The 20,804-nt window shown below is 38.3% G+C and overlaps 1 protein-coding gene across 1 annotated transcript in view; it reads left to right on the forward strand.

Annotated features, from left to right (window-relative positions):
- Positions 1–1,198: 1,198 nt before the first annotated feature.
- The window catches only part of RSPH9 (radial spoke head component 9), a 31,757-nt gene continuing 12,151 nt past the window's right edge, over positions 1,199–20,804 (forward strand). Inside the window, exons 1-4 of the mRNA XM_088145080.1 lie at positions 1,199–1,495; positions 3,239–3,398; positions 7,552–7,681; positions 11,103–11,249. Coding sequence (XP_088001206.1) covers positions 1,269–1,495; positions 3,239–3,398; positions 7,552–7,681; positions 11,103–11,249 — 664 coding nt within the window. The 5' untranslated portion in view covers positions 1,199–1,268. The remainder of the gene's footprint in view (positions 1,496–3,238; positions 3,399–7,551; positions 7,682–11,102; positions 11,250–20,804) is intronic.

Consider the following 20,804-nt stretch of genomic DNA (forward strand, 5'->3'; position numbering starts at 1 on the left):
GGAGATATACCTATGTTTCCTCTCTTTCTCCAGACCATATTTCATTTTCAGGCTCTGTACTACTTAATGGACTGCCAAATATTGTACAGGGGAATTTGGGAAAATCATGCCTGCTTTCCAGAGCTGAAAAGTGATTGCAATATATGTAAATAAAGGATCAGATATTGTTCACGGGGAATATATGAAAGGAACAAGTCCATACAATCATGAATGTTATTCTGCCCACCTGTATAGTGGCCTGGTGGGAGCGCAACTGTGAAGGTATTATATAGGGAGCCATTTTCTGGTGCCATTTGGTTGGAGAAGACAAAGACGTACAGTTTAAATGAAGGTGGTATAGAGGGTATATTACCAGATTTGAGAAATCAGGAATGGACAGCAGTGAACTTTAAAGTAATGCTGCTTTGGGGAAAATGTTAATTGTGGCAAAAGTGGAATTTGTCAGCAGTGAGAATATTGGTAAATTGCAGGAGAGATCCTCATAATATGGCTCAACCATGACATTTACATTAAAAGTAAACACCCCTAATTGTCCCTGAGGAAAACTGAAGCATTTGTAACATGTGATGTACACCTGAACTTGATATTGTCACTGATGCCAAAATATGGCTAATAGTTTAAAGGTAATGCACTAAGGAGATTCATGTTCATTCTTAAAAACCTATTTCTAGTCATAAAAAGAAGATTCTTATTTAGGTTGCATTTCTATTTTTTAGGAGGAATTAGCAAGGAGTTTCTTTTGTGTAGCACTTCTCCACTATTAATGGCCAATAAAACCTGATTAATTCAGTGTGTGCACATTTTCCCGTAAATATGCCTATGTCCAGGGTTTCTTCATATGGGTTATTTGGGAAGAAGTAGATTTCAAAGATTGAGTGACACTTTATCTACTGCGTTAGAAAGGTTACATTTTTATCCTTTCCCAAAGAATTCAAGCCAGAGAGCCTGATTATTTTTCTCACTTAAAAGCTGTGTAAGGTAAAATGAACTGAGAGCCGCAAGCCACCCTCTTTCCTTTCTGGAATGGGAAGAAGAAAAAAACTGCATCAACCCCTACAACGGATTATATACCAAGCCGCCTCTCGGTGTGGAATTCAAAGATGCATGAAGGACAGAAAAGGGCCGAAGGCATCCCGGAACACAAACGAGAATTCGCAGGACTCAGATATCGCGATAATCGGGAGAAACGCGGCGCCCGGGAGACCGTTGCTGGGCAACGAGACGCTCGTGGCCGGGCCTATTGGCCCAGAACCTCCAGCCCAGCGGCGATGGATGCTGAGACGTTGCCTTACGCGCTGGACCTCGTGGCCGGCAGCGGGGTGTGCTTGAGCCCAGAGAAGCGGGCCGCCTTGAGGAACTCCCTGCTGCTCGTGCGCAGGGACTACCGCTTCGAGCAGGTCCGCCTATGGGGCCGCATCCAAGGCATCCGAGGAGCGTACTATATCGCCGAGGGCCTGGGACCAGACAGGGCTGGGGCCAGAAGCCGCCTGTACAGGTGGGAGGCCGCGGCTGGGAGGCCCAGTATGCCTGTCTACCTGGAGGGTGATAGAGCAGGGGATCTGGTGGGGAGGGTGGTCTGGCCCTTAGCTCCCGCGCTTGAATAGTGTACTGTTTTTCTGATAGGCTGATTTCCTGATAGGAGAAGCTGAAGCTGTTGAATTTCTTACGCTCTTATTACCCTAACACGCAGAGGAGCCTTGTCAGTTGGGCAGAATGTTGTCTACTAGCTGAAAGGAAAAGTAGCAATCACTGTGCTTCTGGAGCTCTTGGTGTCCTAGAGGGCCGGAACTAGTGGACAAACAGAAAAACAAATAACAAGATCAAAAAGAACTATTTAGCTTTAAGAATTTAGCTTTTTTTAAAATGATGCCTATGTGCAGAACCCGATTTCCTTTCTGAGATAGGATTTTCATCTGCAGTTTTTATTATTGAGACTTGAAGAATCAGGACCACTTTAAAAATAATCAAAATATTTAAAAATCTGTTAATATGGCCTCGGTAGAGCAAAATAATTCACTCTGCAATGAGATGTGAAAATAGCAATTTCTCAGCCCAGGAATTGGATTCTGCCAATTTCCTATAAAAGTACAAAATCCATAATCAGTCATGATTGGTTTATTTATTAAGACCAGCCAAATATGCACAAAGTTGTGACAATCATAATTTGCTATCACCACCTCTTGTAAGCAGGCAAGATAGAAGGGCTGTGCAAATCCTTCCAGAGTGGTGCTTTGCAATGGGTGGGAATGCATACAAAGAACTACTCTTTGGCCACAGCTTTTTCCAGGGTTAAATGGCTGCTTTGTAAGCTCCTTTGGTAGTCTCCATGTGCGCATACTTGCATAACCATTTCATTTTACATTTTTCTTTCTAAGAATTTACTCAGCTCTAAAAGATACTGTAAAAAAAGGGCAGGAAATGGGGAGAGAGAGGCTTACATAATGTTGAAATCTTAAAGTCTGCATGTTCAGTCATGGAATAGAAGAAAAGGTATTGAATTAAATGAATTAACGGGAAATGGCTGATTTTCTGTGATTTTCCCATTTTTAGACATTCAGTACTGTATTCCAGTGAACATATATAAGAAGAGAACAAAAATAAATAGCAATTTTGATTTTAGTAAAATAAGAGATTGATTTTGGTAGTGTGTTATATAAATAAAAGCTTCATTGAATCATTAGAAATACTTAAAGAGTGTTTAACATAAAACTGATGTTTCAATTTAATTTTTTAATGTTTTTTTCAGTGTTACGGTTTTGCCCTTCATTATTTGATGTGATTATTGATGATTGGGAAATGCATAAATCATGTTAATAAATAAAATAAATATTTATACAGAAGTTTCAAGTATTCAGAGCACATAACATACTAAGTAGTTGTAATCCCTACAACTATCATAAGGTCTAATACAGTATCACCATAAAATACTCCATATGGCAGATGAAGAGGGGGTTGGGGCTGAGAAAGAGAATGGCTACCTAGTGAGTTCATGGCACCATTGCAATTGCAGTTGGGATTGCTTGATTTGGAATTCAATCTGTTAGCCATTCATGCTATTCCAAGTCTTTCCTGCTGTTCTATCCTGTCTTACTCCCCACCGCAACTCTGCTTGTCAGCTGTTCCTTTGACAATTTTTATGGGATTTTTGATAGACCCCATAAATGTCTGTAAAGAATAGTTTCTGATTTTTTTCTTGCTCAGTAACAATAAGCCTATTTGCTGTTTGTGGGATGGATAGCTTGAATGGTGTGGATTGGAGTCTTCTGCCACCCCCCTCAGAGGAAATAACTGCAGTGACTACAGGCTTAAAGGGACGTTTCCAAGGGGATCCGTCTTATGAATATGAACCCGTTGATAAGAAAGAAGAAGCTGAAAGGCCATATGAAGAAGAAGTTGGAGTAAGTAAATGAGTGACGTTTTGATCTTTGTACATACTTGCTTATGAATATTTTTTACCATTTGTTTTTATGTTTTTTTTAAAGATATTTGCTATCATTTTCTTTTAATCATGCTTATTTACTTTTGGTACATTTCAATCTCATCCTTTGTCTGAACTGGTCAGAGGACATAGGATTCCCACTAATCCTTCAGATATTTGCCAGACATTTTTTGCCTCAAAAATGAACTTATGAATGCAGTCTATGTTTTATATTCAGTTTGCTATAGGTGAAATATTATTATTTTTGAACTTGGCTTCAGTGACACTGAAACAGGAAGCAACATCCTGTAAATTGAACTAGTGCCATAGGCTTAGCCAACAGTTTTAATTTTCCACCCATTCTTTTCTCTCACAGTGACCCAAGGCAGGAGTACAGTGAGGTCCAAGGGCCACATTAAAGCCTGGGGTTACCCTGGAGCTTTTTAAAAAATGGGAGGAGAAAAAGTAAAAAAATAAGAGGGCATAGGAAAAACTCCAGAGAAACTACATATAGCCCTCATAATCTTTTGCCTGTCCTTCTTCCCCATTTCCAGTTTTTAAAAATATTTTTAAAATTTAAAAATAGAATGGAATTCTCTTGATCCCCTTTCCTTCAAATCCCAAAGAAAGAAATCTACCTTCAAATTAGAGGTTCTATCCTGCCAGCTAGTTGCTTCCTTCCCTCCAGTCTCAAAAGCCAACACACTTGCAAAGCAAAATTTAAGAACTACAAAGGCATTAATTGGTTGTGGGAAGTTCAAGATACATCTTCCATAACTGAATCTTTGGGTGCTGGCTGGCTTTAAAGGAACTGATCAGATGAAAATCTGGTTGTTTGAGAAGATAGTTCTGTCTGCTCTTTCCTCTTCATTTTTCTCAGCTGATCATGCTTTACCCAGTTACAGTTGGAAGAAATAAAGAGCAGGAATAGGTAGGTACACTCAGAATTTGGGTAGTCTAGACTTACCCACACATCTGCCAGTAGCAATCATGGAGATTAGTGTAACAGAAAAAATGACTGTATTCTAAATGATGTGTTTTTTCTGGAGGAAGAAAAAGATAGTAGGCAGATTATGGCCCCCCTTGCCAAAAATGAGAAAATTCCTCTATTTGTATGATTTCTATAACTATTGATAAAGATTTATTATAATAGTAGTTTGTTTATTATTACTATTGTTATTCAGATGGTTCATATGTATTGTGAGCTTCACATTGATGAAACCACAAATAGTCTGCTATTTTGGCTAATTATTTAGGATGAATTTGCACAAAAAGACAATTACTACAATAATGGGAAGTACATTTGTATTATGTTCTTTTCCAATGCTAATAGTTTTATGTTGATGTTTACTCCAGAATGACTAAAACTAGGCAGTGGGTGTTGTCCACAAGACTGAGAACTAAGTTCCTGGCTCAGTGAATAGCTATTCTTACAAATAGAAGGAATGGAGATTAAAATATGCAATTATTTTGTTCTAGGAGTGGGGAATCTCTGGTCCATGTAGGTTTTCTGCTCAATTCACTAATGTAGTTCCATCTTTCTCTCCAGGTATGAGTTTTTCATCTCTGATCAGCAGCTGATTGGAGAGAAGAATATTTTCTCCAGTGTGCTCAGAGACTTCTTGAGTGCTGAGCAGGGAAAATTAGACTCTTTTCTTTTTGCAGAAGTAGTAAAGGAATAATTCCTCACTGATTTTCTTTGTATAGAGAAAGGAGTCCTGAAGACTGGTTGTTTTAAGAGACGGGGGATTACAAGAGGGTTTTAGCTCCAGCCTTCACATCATTTGGCAGTGTAGAATTGGACATTCTTCCCTTCAGCTAGATTTTCTTTCCCACCGCTTCCCCTTAATAATCACTAAGATATTAATCAGATATGAGAAAACATGTTGAAATAAGTGAGTGTGAATGGAAACTTGATACTTTCAATACAAACACGTTCAGGCTGATTTTTTGGTTGCATTTAGCCCACAGATTTTTTTCTAAGGCTTAAAGCTTAGTGATGAACTTAGGTGTTGGATGACTAAGTAAAAATCCTAAGATCCTTATTCGCTGAGCTTACAGTTTACATAATATGGATGGAAAAGCACTAAAGAAAATACAAAATATGGCTGAGGTACACTCTACACTAACTTTAACAGTTAGTCTGAATATTAATTTCTCAGTACTTTTCCAAGATTCTGCTACACCCAGCACATTACAGTCACCCAGACATGACATAATTAAGGCATACATCATTCAGGCCAAATCTACATTATAGTTAATTGGGATAATGGAAAAAGGTATTTTCAATGGCAGTGTCTTGGATCTAGAATTCCCTTTCAAATAAAACTCCTTTCATCTTCCCCTGAAATACTCAGAAATGAGTAAAGTTAGGAAAGCATTATTCTGCAATCTTAATTTGCTGATCTGTCTTTTTAAAATATTTTTAATATTTTGGTTAGCATTGCATTCTTCTATATTTGTATTTGATATAAATGGAAAATAATTTTTAAATGTAAAATGACTGAGGTTTTATACTTGCCTTAGAACTCTCTAGTGAATAATGCAGGGTATAAATGTTTTAAATCAATCAATAGTGAGCTAGCAGAAATTCCTTTGGCCCCATGCATATTTATTTATTTACTTCATTTATGTCTACCTTTCTGTTAAAATAGTGCTGACAATAATTCAACACAGACTAAATGTTTAAAAGTAAAGTAGAAAATCATAATTAAAATCAAATCAAATAGATTCAAAATATGTTGAGAAATAAGTCACATCCATCAGGGTAAACCAACATCAGCTTAAGCCAAAGGCAACAGAGTTAATCATGCCTTTGTTGAATTGGGATTTCAAAATGTCGTAGCAGCTACTGAGATATTCTTTCTCCTGTACCTACCAAGTGTGCTTCTGTTGGTCACTACTATCTCTGAAGCTTAAAAAACCTAGTTAGGTTCATATAAGAAATTGATCTTTCAAATAGGCTGATCCCAAGCTGTACAGGGCTTTATTATAATTAGCAGTTTGTGTCTAAAAATGAATCAGTAGTCAGTAAAGCTTTTATAATGAGGATATCACATGCTCCTTGTAAATGGCCCTAATCAATGATCTGTATGAAGGATGATGAACAAGTTGAAGTTTCTGCAGAGACACCCCTGTGTTGACTGGGCACAACATTATAGCACTGAAGAGTTTACTAGTTTTGGATCTGGATTTAAAATCTCAGCTTCACTCATTGTTTTATTAGGTGACATTCATCATTCCCATTTCTACCTCAGTTTTCTATTTGCAGAATGGGATTTAAATTGGTACCTGTCAGATATAAGGATAAAAAAATAATATAAAGGACTCTGATGATTTGTAGAGCTAGGCACTGAGAGTGATAAAAAAATGATTTGCATGCTTTTTTTATAGCAGTTATAATTAATTGCCTTTGGGAGATGATTATGGGAATTTGTTTCTGCAATCTATAGCTCATAGATGCAGTGAACATCAGATTTATTGCACAGATGGAACTATACTGGCAGACAGTATTTCAGCAAATAATAGCCCAAGAACTTTGCAGAATACCAATAGTTTTCATTAATTTTTAATGAGGGCTATAGGTGACATTAGAATACCTCTTCATTACTGTTAGTAATGAAATACTGTTTCTAGTCGCATTGAATATTTGTATTGCTTCTCATCGAAGCACAAAAAGTACTGTTTGTAATCTCATGGACTACTTTTCTCCATAATTGTATTTTCCTTTTCTTTAGTTTTTAACAGAAGCAAAATATTTAAGTAGCGCCTTAAGTAGCTGCCCAGAGTCACCCACTGGGGGAGATGGGCAGCATACAAATTTAATAAATAAAGTTACTTCCTCTCTCCCAATTTTTCTGCAATGAAAACACATTAAATACAGATTTGAATATATTGACCTCTAGAGTCATCAAGAGAGGAAATATACTAGTTTTATAAAGGAATTAATATAATTGTTCTAGTTAATTTTTTTGATTAGTAATATGGGAATAATAATTTATTTAATTTACATGCCACCCGACTCCCAGTGACTCTAGGCAGTTTTCATATCTATCAGACTCGAAGGAATATTATTCTCTCCCACATCTGATTCTTATGAAATGTAAGGAATATATTTTTGCTTTTTTCTAAAGCCCTTGATCAAGGAGGAGGTCCGTCTGGTAGCCACCATACATCAGATAGATCAAGAAGTGGGTATTGTTCCACGGGGTGCATATGTAAAATCTCCACTTGGACCTGTGCATGTAAACAGGAACTTTGAAGGTAAATCTGTGTGAGGTCATTTCTGTATCTGTGAACTCAAAAATTACTATGATCACATATATTGGGTTTTGTGAATTTTATTTAGCAGTCAGTCACAACTCATGCTTGACAGATATACTTGTGCACATGGCAGATACATGAGTTATGTATTGTGCACATAATGAAGCAGGATGTATGAAAAACACCCATCAAAATGTCCTGTTTTCAGAATAGGAGGGTTAAGTTATTGCTGCTGTTCAATTTTTTATGTACATAGTGCATAGTGCAAATAGAAATGTTAGCATTTAGAGTTTCTTCATATATTTCTTCACTTTTTAGTGCACCAGAGCAAAGTGTAAAGATATTATTATCAAGCCATGCAATTAGTTTCCAATTTCTGCTTCATGATTTATAACTTCATGTCTAACATAGTGTTTATTGGTGTGAAATCTTGGTGGTGGTTGTTATATGGAGCCCTCATGGGGAAAGGACACTATCTTCTTTAAACTGCACTGATTCCCCTTCTCATCTAACAGTTTGAAGGCATGCAGGGCTCTCTTTTTCTGTGTTCTTGCAAAATACACACACACACACACACACACACACACACTCTCTCTCTCTCTCAGCCTTTTTCACCATCTCAGTTGCAGCGTCTGTATATTGTGCAAATAAACGAAAAATGAAGAGATCTGGATGGCAACTCCTCTTTCACCCCAGTGTTGTAAGTGCTGCTGTGAGGAAAACTCAAAATTCATTATCTGGCAATGGTAGCCAAAATAAGGGGGAAAAGGCACCCTTCTCCAAGTTCACATTTTTGCTTAAGACATTCTAGCTATTCTAAGAAGTGTTGTTACCATGCTGTCTAGGTTATAATAGTGCACTGGGAAACTCTGAATTCTCCTGTATACAAGAGTGTAAAGCAGGGGTATGTAGCTAGGACTTTCCAGATATTTTATGCTACATAGCTCCAGCTGATGAGAAGAACTATGGAATCTGTCGTCCAAAACATCTGGAAGCAGTAAGTTCTCTATCCTGCAGTAAATGGCCTGATATGAATTATCCTATGCTTATGTATACTCTTTTCCATTTAGTAACAGGCAGGCTTAGCTAGATGTTTACATTTGCTGTACTTACATAAACTTAACAGGAAAATGTGTGTCTTCTCCCCTCAGCTCTTTTATGACATGGATGAGCAGGGGATCCTCTTAACTTTTAGGGGCGGGGGTTAGGGCTGCAAAGTGATATGAACATATACAGTGGGGCAAAAAAGTATTTAGTCAGCCACCAATTGTGCAAGTTCTCCCACTTAAAAAGATGAGAGAGGCCTGTAATTTTCATCATAGGTATACCTTAACTATGAGAGATGAAATGGGGGAAAAATCCAGAAAATCACATTATCTGATTTTTAAAGAATTTATTTGCAAATCATGGTGGAAAATAAGTATTTGGTCACTACAAACAAGCAAGATGTCTGGCTCTCACAGACCTGTAACTACTTCTTTAAGAGGCTCCTCTGTCCTCCACTTGTTACCTGTAGTAATGGCACCTGTTTGACCTTGTTATCAGTATAAAAGACACCTGTCCACAACCTCAAACAGTCACACTCCAAACTCCACTATGGCCAAGACCAAAGAGCTGTTGAAGGACACCAGAAACAAAATTGTAGACCTGCACCAGGCTGGGAAGACTGAATCTGCAATAGGCAAGCTGCTTGGTGTGAAGAAATCAACTGTGAGAGCAATAATTAGAAAATGGAAGACATACAAGACCACTGATAATCTCCCTTGATCTGGGGCTCCATGCAAGATCTCACCCGTGGGGTCAAAATGATCACAAGAATGGTGAGCAAAAATCCCAGATCCACATGGGGGGACCTAGTGAATGACCTGCAGAGAGCTGGGACCAAAGTAACAAAGGCTACCATCAGTAACACACTACGCCGCCAGGGACTCAAATCCTGCAGTGCCAGACGTGTCCCCCTGCTTAAGCCAGTACATGTCCGGGCCCATCTGAAGTTTGCTAGAGAGCATTTGGATGATCCAGAAGAGGATTGGGAGAATGTCATATGGTCAGATGAAACCAAAGTAGAACGTTTTGGTCTAAGCTCAACTTGTGTTTAGAGGAGAGAGAATGCTGAGTTGCATCCAAAGAACACCATACCTACTGTGAAGCATGGGGGGTGGAAACATCATGCTTTGGGGCTGTTTTTCTGCAAAGGGACCAGGATGACTGATCCGTGTAAAGGAAAGAATGAATGGGGCCATGTATCGTGAGATTTTGAGTGAACACCTCCTTCCATCAGCAAGGGCATTGAAGATGAAATGTGGCTGGGTCTTTCAGCATGGCAATGATCCCAAACACACCGCCCAGGCAACGAAGGAGTGGCTTCGTAAGAAGCATTTCAAGGTCCTGGAGTGGCCTAGCCAGTCTCCAGATCTCAACCCCATGGAAAACCTTTGGAGGGAGTTGAAAGTCCGTGTTGCCCAGCGACAGCCCCAAAACATCACTGCTCTAGAGAAGATCTGCATGGAGGAATGGGCCAAAATACCAGCAACAGTGTGTGAAAACCTTGTGAAGACTTACAGAAAACGTTTGACCTCTGTCATTGCCAACAAAGGATATATAACAAAGTATTGAGATGAACTTTTGATATTGACCAAATACTTATTTTCCACCATGCTTTGCAAATAAATTCTTTAAAAATCAGACAATGTGATTTTCTGGATTTTTTCTCCCATTTTGTCTCTCATAGTTGAGGTATACCTATGATGAAAATTACAGGCCTCTCTCATCTTTTTAAGTGGGAGAACTTGCACAATTGGTGGCTGACTAAATACTTTTTTGCCCCACTGTAGTAATAAGTGAGGATGGCTTTTTAGCGGAAGATTTGGGGGATTTCTTTGTTTTTAGTGATTTTATCCCTATTTTACAGTTAATACAATCATTTTCATCTTTTCACATGTCAAAATGGTGGGAAGCTGTCCATATTGAGTTTTCGTACCTAGAGGGGACTCTGAGGCTCAGAAATTTTCTGAGTTTAGTGTCCTGCTACTGCAACACTTTTGGTTAATGTGCTTTAGGCCTCTGTTGCACTTTAATTACCACCAAAATATTTCCTTTGATCAACTTCTAGTTTCAAATTGTTTGTGTAAATGAAATTACTTAAAACTTCTCACTACCCATTTCTAATGTATTTGTCCACTTACTTAAATAGTACCCATCAATGCCCAGGTTTGTTGTGGAGAAAATAAGAGGTGGCAGCATTGTGCATACCACCTTAATTGTACAAGTAAAGGCAGGATAGGAATCAAATCAAACAAATAAAATGCATAAATATTTCATAAGTCAAGATAGTGAACTTTCAATAAATTGAAGAATGGCAATGCATTATTAAAAGAGGCTACTGAGCAGTGCTGATTTCCTTTTTTACTTTCAACAACAGGTTTGTCTCTGACAGAAGCAAAAAAGTTAAGCTCCTATTTCCATTTTACTGAGCCTGTAAAATTGAAGAATAAAACTCTGCTGGAAAAAGCTGACTTGGATCCAGCAATTGACTTTCTGGATTCTCTTGAACATGATATCCCTAAAGGTAGGAAGAAGTACTATCCCAAATGCAAAAAGGAAAAGGCAATTGGTGGCACTTTTAGGCCCAGTTAAGAAGAGGCATTTGCCTTTTATGTATAAAACTAACAAAATTAATTTCATATGTTTCATTCAACATGTTCTAGCCCTTTGGCTTTTGAATTAACCCTAAATTCTGTTATCCTCAAACTGCAAATTGGGGAGGAAGGCACAGGATAATACAGATGCATAACTAAATTAATTTTTTGACTCAGGCTGAATTGAGTGGGAATTCTTGTATAAAGTTCCTATTTTTAAAATCTGTCTCTCTGAGTATATGAATTTACTTTGAAGAGGTATAACTATCTTTTATTACAGCAATTCTCAAAATAGAAAATGAAATCAAATAATGTATTTTAGTTCATACAAAATGTTGTAAAGGAGCCAGTGTGCTTTGTGAAAGGCCTCTCTTTGAATAGTTAAAACAGCTTGGTGTGGCAGAAAATTCGCTGGTTGTCTCATCATTCATCAGTACCACAGACAACACTTCTGTGGACAAGTTTCTGAAATTGCTGAGCCTTTCACAGGACAAGTCTATTTTAACACTTTGAGGAGGGATGCCACATAGTGCCAATATGTTTTGTGAAATACCCCTTTCAAATGCTTTCTACAGTCCTAAGATATGTGCAGGCAGCCATCTACCCTCCTGCATATATTTTTCCTAAATAGAACAACTAAACAACAACCAATAAATCCAATTGCACACATGAAAGAACATAACATATGTAAAAACTAAAATGCTGCACCAGTGTTCAATAAATACGTAAAAAAATCATCACAAATTTCTTTTTAAAAGAGAAGACATCTGATGAAATGAAAACCATCATGATATAGATGGGCATGTGTTGTCAGTTCTGACATATTTTGTAGCTCAAAAGCTGTGTCCAAAAAGTGTATGTTATGGATAGTTGTGTGCAAAAGTATACATGTTGAAAAATCACATATAAAAAGTGTATATTAGGAAAATTACACACAGTACCAATTTTACAGAAAACTGAACAGAACCTACTTAAGGACTGAATTTAAATGGAACTGCACATTCTTTTTTATATAATAACAAAATAAATGTTCAGTGCTGTGAGTTTTTAAACAAAAGCCATACAAAGGCTGTCACATCCTTTCAGTGGGTAGTTTTGTCTGCTTCGTGTGTCAGCACCCTGAGCTGTTTAAACTCTTGTGTTTCCTCCTAATTAGGAGGGGTTTGCAGCAGCCAGTGTCCTGCTGTGTGAGATAAGACTACCGCTGATAGAGGAGCTTTTATGAGCATTTTGTATGCCCCTTCCATCCAGTATTGCTTTCTCTTATCTAAATGTGGTCTTGTTAACTCAACCCTTCTATCTTGGGGTGGTTTGGTTCAAACTTTTCTTTGATAAACTATTGCACTTAGCTACATAGCCAGTAATCTGAGCAGTGGAGAAATGTGACCATACACTTGTTATGGTATGCAAAAATTGTAGCTCCTGAGGACCATAAAAATCCATAGTTATTTAACCAATGCCATTCCTTCTGCTTCTCTAACTACATTTGATAAGATGTTTAAGCAAGATACTCACAGACTGCAATTGTGAATACCAGGTTCAGGCTAGGATCTGGTTTGTAGGGAAGAATTTCCCTTGTATCTGAATTTTTATTTAATTCTTTTTACTTGGCAACTGTATTACATTTAGGGAACTTATGTCATTTCAAAAACACATTTGAAACAATTGTTTCTATTTCAGGTTATGTTTCTTTCTGAGCTGAAATTGGTAAATTAGAGTTTAGGAACAGTTTTAACATTTAAAATACTTTAAGGGATAGATTTTTGATCTTAGATATTATTGCAAAAAGGCAGAAAGAGAAACAAAAGTTATATCAGTGAATCATTGTTTCTTTTAAAAGATTTAGACCTTCCCCTGCCTTTCTTGACAGTGGTAATATCCACCCCAATGTTTTTTCTATCCTCACAGACCTGTTTGCCTTATGTCGCAAAGAGAGCAATTTGAAGCATTGCTCCTATGATACTATAAATATAATCATCTACTAGAATATGATTATCTACATGGGGAGGTTTCCCTCCAGTATAAAGCCTGGGAAGAGTGCTCATAGGTATTCATGGTGAACAGGTTTTCCAAAGAAACCTGCAGCAGTATGGCTTGTCAAACTGTATATATGATATAGATTCCAAAAAATTTTCTATCACAGAGCTAGCTTTACCCAGTAGGCTAAATTAGGCTAAAGTAGGATCAGATAGCTTGTTCAGCCTGTTGTGAATTGTCTTAGCATGTTGTCTGAAACCAGCCCATCATGTTAAACCATAATATAGTTTATTTATGCATACCATGTGACATGACAGAGGAATTGTGTTTTACATGACCCAGTCATTGTTTACTTGGTGATAAACTATACAGACTTTGGAAGTAGAATGCTGGAGTGAGAGAAGAAAATGTTTCCACAGCAATCTGGATGGCTGCAGACAAGGCTGCAATCATTCATAATGCTCTGTACAGATGATATTAAATAGCTTGTGTTTTGTAAAATGATATAAGGTGACTCACAGTCAACATTCATTCATGTTATCATAAATGTATAACTACAGATACTTGCAAATTGACGGGGAACCATATTTTTTGAAAAAAAAATGGGCAATTGTGTGAAAGCAAATTTTCCATCTCTGTCTTTTCTGAAAGAAAGCCATTGCAGGCAGATACAGAAAAAAAGGATTTGCAGAGAAATGATCATGGAATGATGACTCCTGTGTCTTGGAGAATATAAACATGCCTCACTACAGAGCTGTGAAGTCTGAAATATGAGAAGCAGATTCAGCAAATGTAGGCTTCCTATGGATGTTTCATTTCTCAAATGTAGCAGATGTGAGAATCACTTCACGAGGCTAAACATATGGTGTAATTTTGTACTGTACAAATTGCTGACCTGGGTTTTGTGTACAATTAAGCTGGCATGCTTTTAGAGTTAGTCTGACGATATAGATCTTACTAAGATTCATGTGGCTGTAGTTCAGTACTATATTTTAGTAATAGTCACTGAGTTGTATGTGATTCGTTCACTGGAGTTTTGCATATGCCAGCTCTTTTCCAAGCTAGTAAAAGATGATAGACATGTTGTAGCTCATTACTAGAAGTTAATTCTGGCTTCAGATTGGCATTAATCTTTTTTTTTTTCTAGCCCTCTGAGAATTAGCTGAATTGTATAATACTGAATTATTGGCAGGAGAGGCCAGGTCCCTTCCGTTAGGAAGTGCTATCTGGTGGGGCCTAGGAAGAGGTTTTTTTCTGTCATGGCACCCGCCCTTTGGAACATCAGTCCCCCAGAGAATAGATTGTCCCTGACCCTGTTGGCCTTTTGTAAGGCCTTAAAGTCATGGCTTTGTCACTGGGCCTGGGGATCTGAATGAGTGGTAAAGCCTGTGGTTGTGTTGGTTTGTCATTAGTAGTTTTGTTTTTTTACCTTGGCTGCAGATTACATGTGTGTTCTTGTTTTTATTTTATGTTTTTTCATGCTGATAGGTACCCAGAGTAATGAATTTGAGACGGGTGGCTATATAAATTAAGAAAATAAAATAACAAATAAATAGATAAATAAATGTATATTCATGGATATAGCAATGAATGGGCCTTTTGGTGGATTTTCTCCAAATATTTACATACAAAGTCTTTTGGTGCTGCTTTTCTGGATGTTGCAAAAGCCACAAGTGCTGGGAGGATTGAGGCTGAGAAACATGAACCTGCTTTATCTCTAAGCATTAGCACAGCTAATTAATTCCCCTTCAAAGCCCCCCTCCTAAAGTGATTAATCCCCTATCAAGCTCTGTCTCCAGCCATTCAAGAGGCCTAAGTCTGCCAAGGTATTTACGGCCCCCTTGCCAGCAAGCAGACGGCAAGGCAGCTTGTTATCGGGATAGGATGGAAGTGGTTCCAAGACAAATGGCCGCCTATCTCCCAAGTGGCCTTGCAAAACCCAACAAAGTGCTGTGCTGTGCTGGCCACCTACTTTCCCCATCCTCCTCTCTCTGCTAACGTTTCACAGATGTGACCCGAGCCTTCCCCCTTCATAGTTTAACACTAAGCAGCACCTCCACAATTCTGTGAAAGCTGTGAGTCAAAGCACTTTACTTTTGAGCCTGCCAAAAGCCACATGGGGACAAGACCCTTTCAAGCTGTTTTACGAAACTAAAAGGCCTGTAATAGATGAGGGAGAAATAATGGTGTTGGGGAAATAACAGGGCTGGGAAGAGGATAAAGCTGGAAAGATGGAGTGGAGCAGGGTCAGAGGAAAAGTCAGCCTGGTGTATTTGTCAATGGAGAAGGGCAGCATTCAGAGTCTGTGTTTTCAAAATTTGGAAGTGGTGCAGTGCAGCTCTCAACGAAAGAGAAAAACCAAGAAGCAATGCCAGGAACCCAGGGATATGAGTTGCTGAAGTAGCAACTCATTTGACTGTTTGGAGGATAAATTATTCCCCAGACTTGGAGGGATATAATGATCTGGCCACTGGCCAAGATAGGTAAATGGACTTTCTTTTTCCTGTGTCTCACATTCTGCCTTCAAACTACAGTATTTCAACTTTGGGCTGCTATACCAACCAACGCCAGTAGGGGGCACTGTGGTGCCAGGCTTAGTCGCACTGGAGGAAGAAACCCTAACGAAGTAATATGAGAAAGATTTGGACTCTTTAGTGAGGTGAGGACAGAGGAACCAGACTGTGTGTGGTATATACTGACCTCTTGAACTATGGATATGGAGAGGAGACTGTCAGCTCCACTGGAGCTCACACAATTTTCAAAAAGGCATATTGACCTTTTCAGTAGATTTCTTAGTACCAGCATTTATGTGTGTTCAAATCAGGATCTCACATGATTTTTCTTATCAAAGGCCACACACTCAGCCTCTTCATGCCAAGAATCTGTCTGTACTGACATTTTGCTATCCCTACACTGATCATAGGGTGTTCCCGAAAGTATGATTTTTTTTTTCTGGAATCAATCCTTATGGAACACAGTAATATGAATAGAACCAGTTAGAATGACTGCTTTTTGTTTTTCCAACCACCCATATTTTCCCTGCATTACTGAACATTTGAGGACACAGACACAGTGTTGTAGCATTTCAAGAATATATCTGCAGGTAATTTTTCATATTTTAAGTAAAGTGATTTAATCCCCCCCCCCAAATATGTGCTGTGATTCCTGTTTCACATTTTCTTTTCTTTCAATGTTATTATATTAAATACAATTGAAATATCCCTTCAAATGTTAGGTAAATCTAACATTTGCCATTGTTTCTGATGCCGCTTGATGTTGTTAGCAGAGGTAGGCAATGTCAGACCTTCAGATGTGCTGAATTATAATTCCATCATCGTTCAACATTGGTCTTGCTAACTGCAGCTGATGGAAAGTAGTTCAGTAATATTTGGAGAGCACAGATTGATCACCTCTGTATAAAGGAATCTTGCTTGTCTTTGATGCTAGCATGATTATTTGAAAATATATCAAGTACATTGGTTATCTGATTTCTGTGTTGTCTCTTGTCTACTTTTTTGGGATAGGAAAGTAGTTTATTATTTACTGTTGTACCACCTAATAGAGATAATAAATAAGATTGAAAAATGGAGATGGAGAAAACTATCTGGTATGTAATGCAAAAGATAGCCTTAATGTGGCTCAGTGGATAATCTTTATATGGAAGGCATTCCAAACCTAATTTAAGCCTTGGTTACATTCATACATCTTGCTGAACTGTTGCATGACAAACAATAATAGGATTCATACATTGCTCTAAACCCAAACTTTTAAAACTACATCTTGATTTAATGCAGTGTGTGAATGGTGAACAGCTATTGAATGGTCTTGCTTTCAGTCTTGGTAGTATATTCACAAAATATCAAGAATAGTCATAGCAGGACTGGTGTGAAGATAAATGCTCTGGGAGTAAGTCATATCTGAAATTCATTTTTACAATATATTATATATTCTGACATGATGTAAAAGAAATGAAAGAAGTAAATACCTTATTGACACAGATCTAGAGATTCTTTAAAGGAAAGGGGCTACCACAATATTTGGTGGTAATAAAGGAGAGGTTAAGGTCAAGTTTATGTACATGATATAAAGTAGATAGCTACAATGAAATTCCCGTTAAATGCCCACCCTCTTTTTTCCAGGGCAAAAGTTCTCAATATATATTTTTTTCTGTTGCTGTGTACTTGGGATTATTAATTAGGGCACTTGTGCATTTTGTCCCTTTCAGCTGCTTTTTTTTTTTTTTTGGTGGCCAAATGATGTATTTCTGTCCTAACATTCTTTGAATTTGGGTCTTTACAATTTTTTGCATGTTTCTTGAACATGTAAGCTTAATTCTGTTGAAATTGCTGGTTTCAAAAGATTGTTATTTTTAAATTGGTCTAATTTCATCCACATCATGCCCATTAAATTTAATATTGGCTCAGCCAGGAGAAAAAAAAGCAATAGTTTCCTAGTATTTGAATACACTGCAGTGATTCTTAGACCCATATTTTCACTGGGTTCATACATTTTAATTTGTCATCTTTTTAAACTATGGTTTCTTGAACAAGATATACAGTACTGTGCAAAAGTTTTAGGCAGGTGTGAAAAAATGCTGTAAAGTAAGAATGCTTTCAAAAATATATATTGTAATTGTTTATGATTATCAATTTACAAAATACAAAGTGGGCGAACAGAAGAGAAATCTAAATCAAATCAATATTTGGTATGACTACCCTTTGGCTTCAAACCAGCATCAGTTCTTACACTTGCACACATTGTACACTTGCACAAAGTCAGGGATCTTGTAGGATTAGAGTCAGGTGTGTGATTAACCAATTATACCAAGCAGGTGCTAATGATCAGCAATTTCATATGTAGGTTGAAACACAGTCATTAACTGAAACAGAAACAGTTGTGTAGGAGGCTTAAAACTGGGTGAGGAACAGCCAAACTCTGCTACTAAGGTGAGGTTGTGGAAAAGTTTCATGTCCCAGGTCATCCACCATGGCAAGACTGAGCACAGCAACAAGACACAAGGTAGTTATACTGCATCAGCAAGTTCACTCCCAGGGAAAAATTTCAAAGCAGACTGGGCTTTCAAGATGTGCTGTTCAGGCTCTTTTGAAGAAGCATGAAGAAACAGGCAACATTGAAGACCGTAGATGCAGTGGTCGGCCAAGGAAACTTAATGCAGCAGATGGAAGACACGTCATGCTTCCCTTCGACATTGGAAGTTGTCCAGCAGTGCCATCAGCACAGAACTAGCGGAAACCAGTGGGACCCAAGTACACCCATCTACTGTCTGGAGAAGTCTGGCCAGAAGTGGGCTTCATGGAAGAATTGCGGCCAAAAAGCCATACCTCTGACGTGGAAACAAGGCTAAGCGACTCAACTATGCACGAAAACAGGAACTGGGGTGCAGAAAAATGGCAGCAGGTGCTCTGGACTGATGAGTCAAAATCTGAAATATTTGGCTGTAGCAGGAGGCAGTTTGTTCGCTGAAGGGCTGGAGAGCGGTACAATAATGAGTGTCTGCAGGCAACCGTGAACCACGGTGGAGGTTCCTTGCAGGTTTGGGGCTGCATTTCTGCAAATGGAGTTGGAGATTTGGTCAGGATCAGTGGTGTCCTCAATGCTGAGAAATATGGGCAGATGAATATCCATCATGCCATACCATCAGGGAGGCATGTGATTGGCCCAAAATTTATTCTGCAGCAGGACAATGAGCCCAAACATACAGCCAATGTCATTAAGAACTATCTTTAGCATAAAGAAGAACAAGGAGTCCTGGAAGTGATGATTTGGCCCCCACAGAGTCCTGATCTCAACATCATCAAGTCTGTCTGGGATTACATGAAGAGACAGAAGGATTTGAGGCAGCCTACATCCACAGGAGATCTGTGGTTAGTTCTCCAAGATGTTTGGAACAACCTACCTGCCAAGTTCCTTCCAAAACTGTGTGCAAGTGTACCTAGAAGAATTGATGCTGCTTTGAAGGCAAAGGGTGGTCACACCAAATATTGATTTGATTTGGGTTTTTCTTCTGTTCGCTCACTTTGCATTTTGTAAATTGATAAACATAAACAATTACAATATATATTTTTGAAAGCATTCTTACTTTACAGCATATTTTCACACCTGCCTAAAACATTTGCACAGTACTGTAGTAGCCTAGTTCGTTTATAATATTAAACAATAAACTTTACAGATTGCGATGTCTGGGTATGCACATCCCTTAAGCCAAACCAAAAAAGCCATATTATAACTTACGGCAAGTTGTAAATATGGATTCCTTAGCCATAGTCTATTTCTGATACTTCTTCCCTCTCTCCCAAGCAACAGGCTGCCAAAGAATGGATAGATATTTCTTACCAGAGTTCTGAACTGATAATTTGCAGATTTTTTTTTTTTTTTGAGAATGAGTGTATCATGCAATCTTAGTGCTGCTGGTGGTCTACACCTCATTTAAATAGACTAGTCCCCGTGGTGTAGATGACATGGAGAGCTGTGATTTGTTTAAAATTGGAAGGAAAAATTTCTATTTACTTTCTTAGGGTTGAAAGTAATATAGCAGAAGCCTATTTGTTGCTGTACATTCACATTTTGGGAGATGCTGGAAAAAAAGATAAGGGAGGAAAATAACAAGAATTTCAGAATTAGAGGTCAGTAATGTATGGCCCACAGGCTGGATCTGGACTGCCACCCAAAATCATCTGGCTCATAGTTCCAAAAAGAAATATCACACCCATCCGGCCCATGGTGGTCCTAAAAAAGAGTTCAAGTTTGTAATTCTACCTCAGACTTGATGTAGAACTGCACTGTTTTAATCAATTATAATGATTTGGATTGTGTTAAGAGCTTGCATATACTGTAAATATATTTATGTGTTTAATAACCTTTGGTTATTGAGGCTCTTCTTCCTCCCTCCATAAGTATTTCTGTTCCCCACCACAAGGGTTGCCCTGAGATATTGGAGAGCATGTCCTCATTTTCCTCTTTGGCTGCACCTCCCTTTTTTCCCCTAAGAAACACATCTCTATGGTGTGCCCCAAAGAGTCCTTCAGAGTGCCAGTGTATTCACTTGAGAGAGAGAGAGAGAGAGAGAGAGAGAGAGAGAGAGAGAGCAGCCTACCATCTACTCACAGACATGGCCTCTGGCCCCTGTGCAGAAGAAATTTGCGACCCCTGCTTTATATAGATGAAGGTAGCAAGATTTCTATGTACAGGTACAGTATTGTAGATTTATTAGACTATAAGGATATCAGTAATGGAAAAAGGCAGGATAGCAGCCAAAAAGAGCGATAACAAAGTCTAATACTATGCAAGTACCATTCAACTTCTGGTTTTGACATGGCTTGGCACCTGGGTACCCTTAGATCATCTACTTCAAGTAAATTCTACTTTTCCAGTGCCTGAGTCTCCTGTAGGGATGCTTAGAGTTATTTCTCTACTTGAGACCAGGAGAAATGTGAGAAACTTCTTTTGTCATCAGTGGATCTTATCCTGTGAATAAACCAGAAGTCCAT

Source organism: Python bivittatus, unplaced genomic scaffold (genome assembly GCF_059951505.1).
Source record: "Python bivittatus isolate LINGU-HERP-01145 unplaced genomic scaffold, Pbiv_v1 ctg000020_np1212, whole genome shotgun sequence".
NCBI lineage: Eukaryota > Metazoa > Chordata > Lepidosauria > Squamata > Pythonidae > Python > Python bivittatus.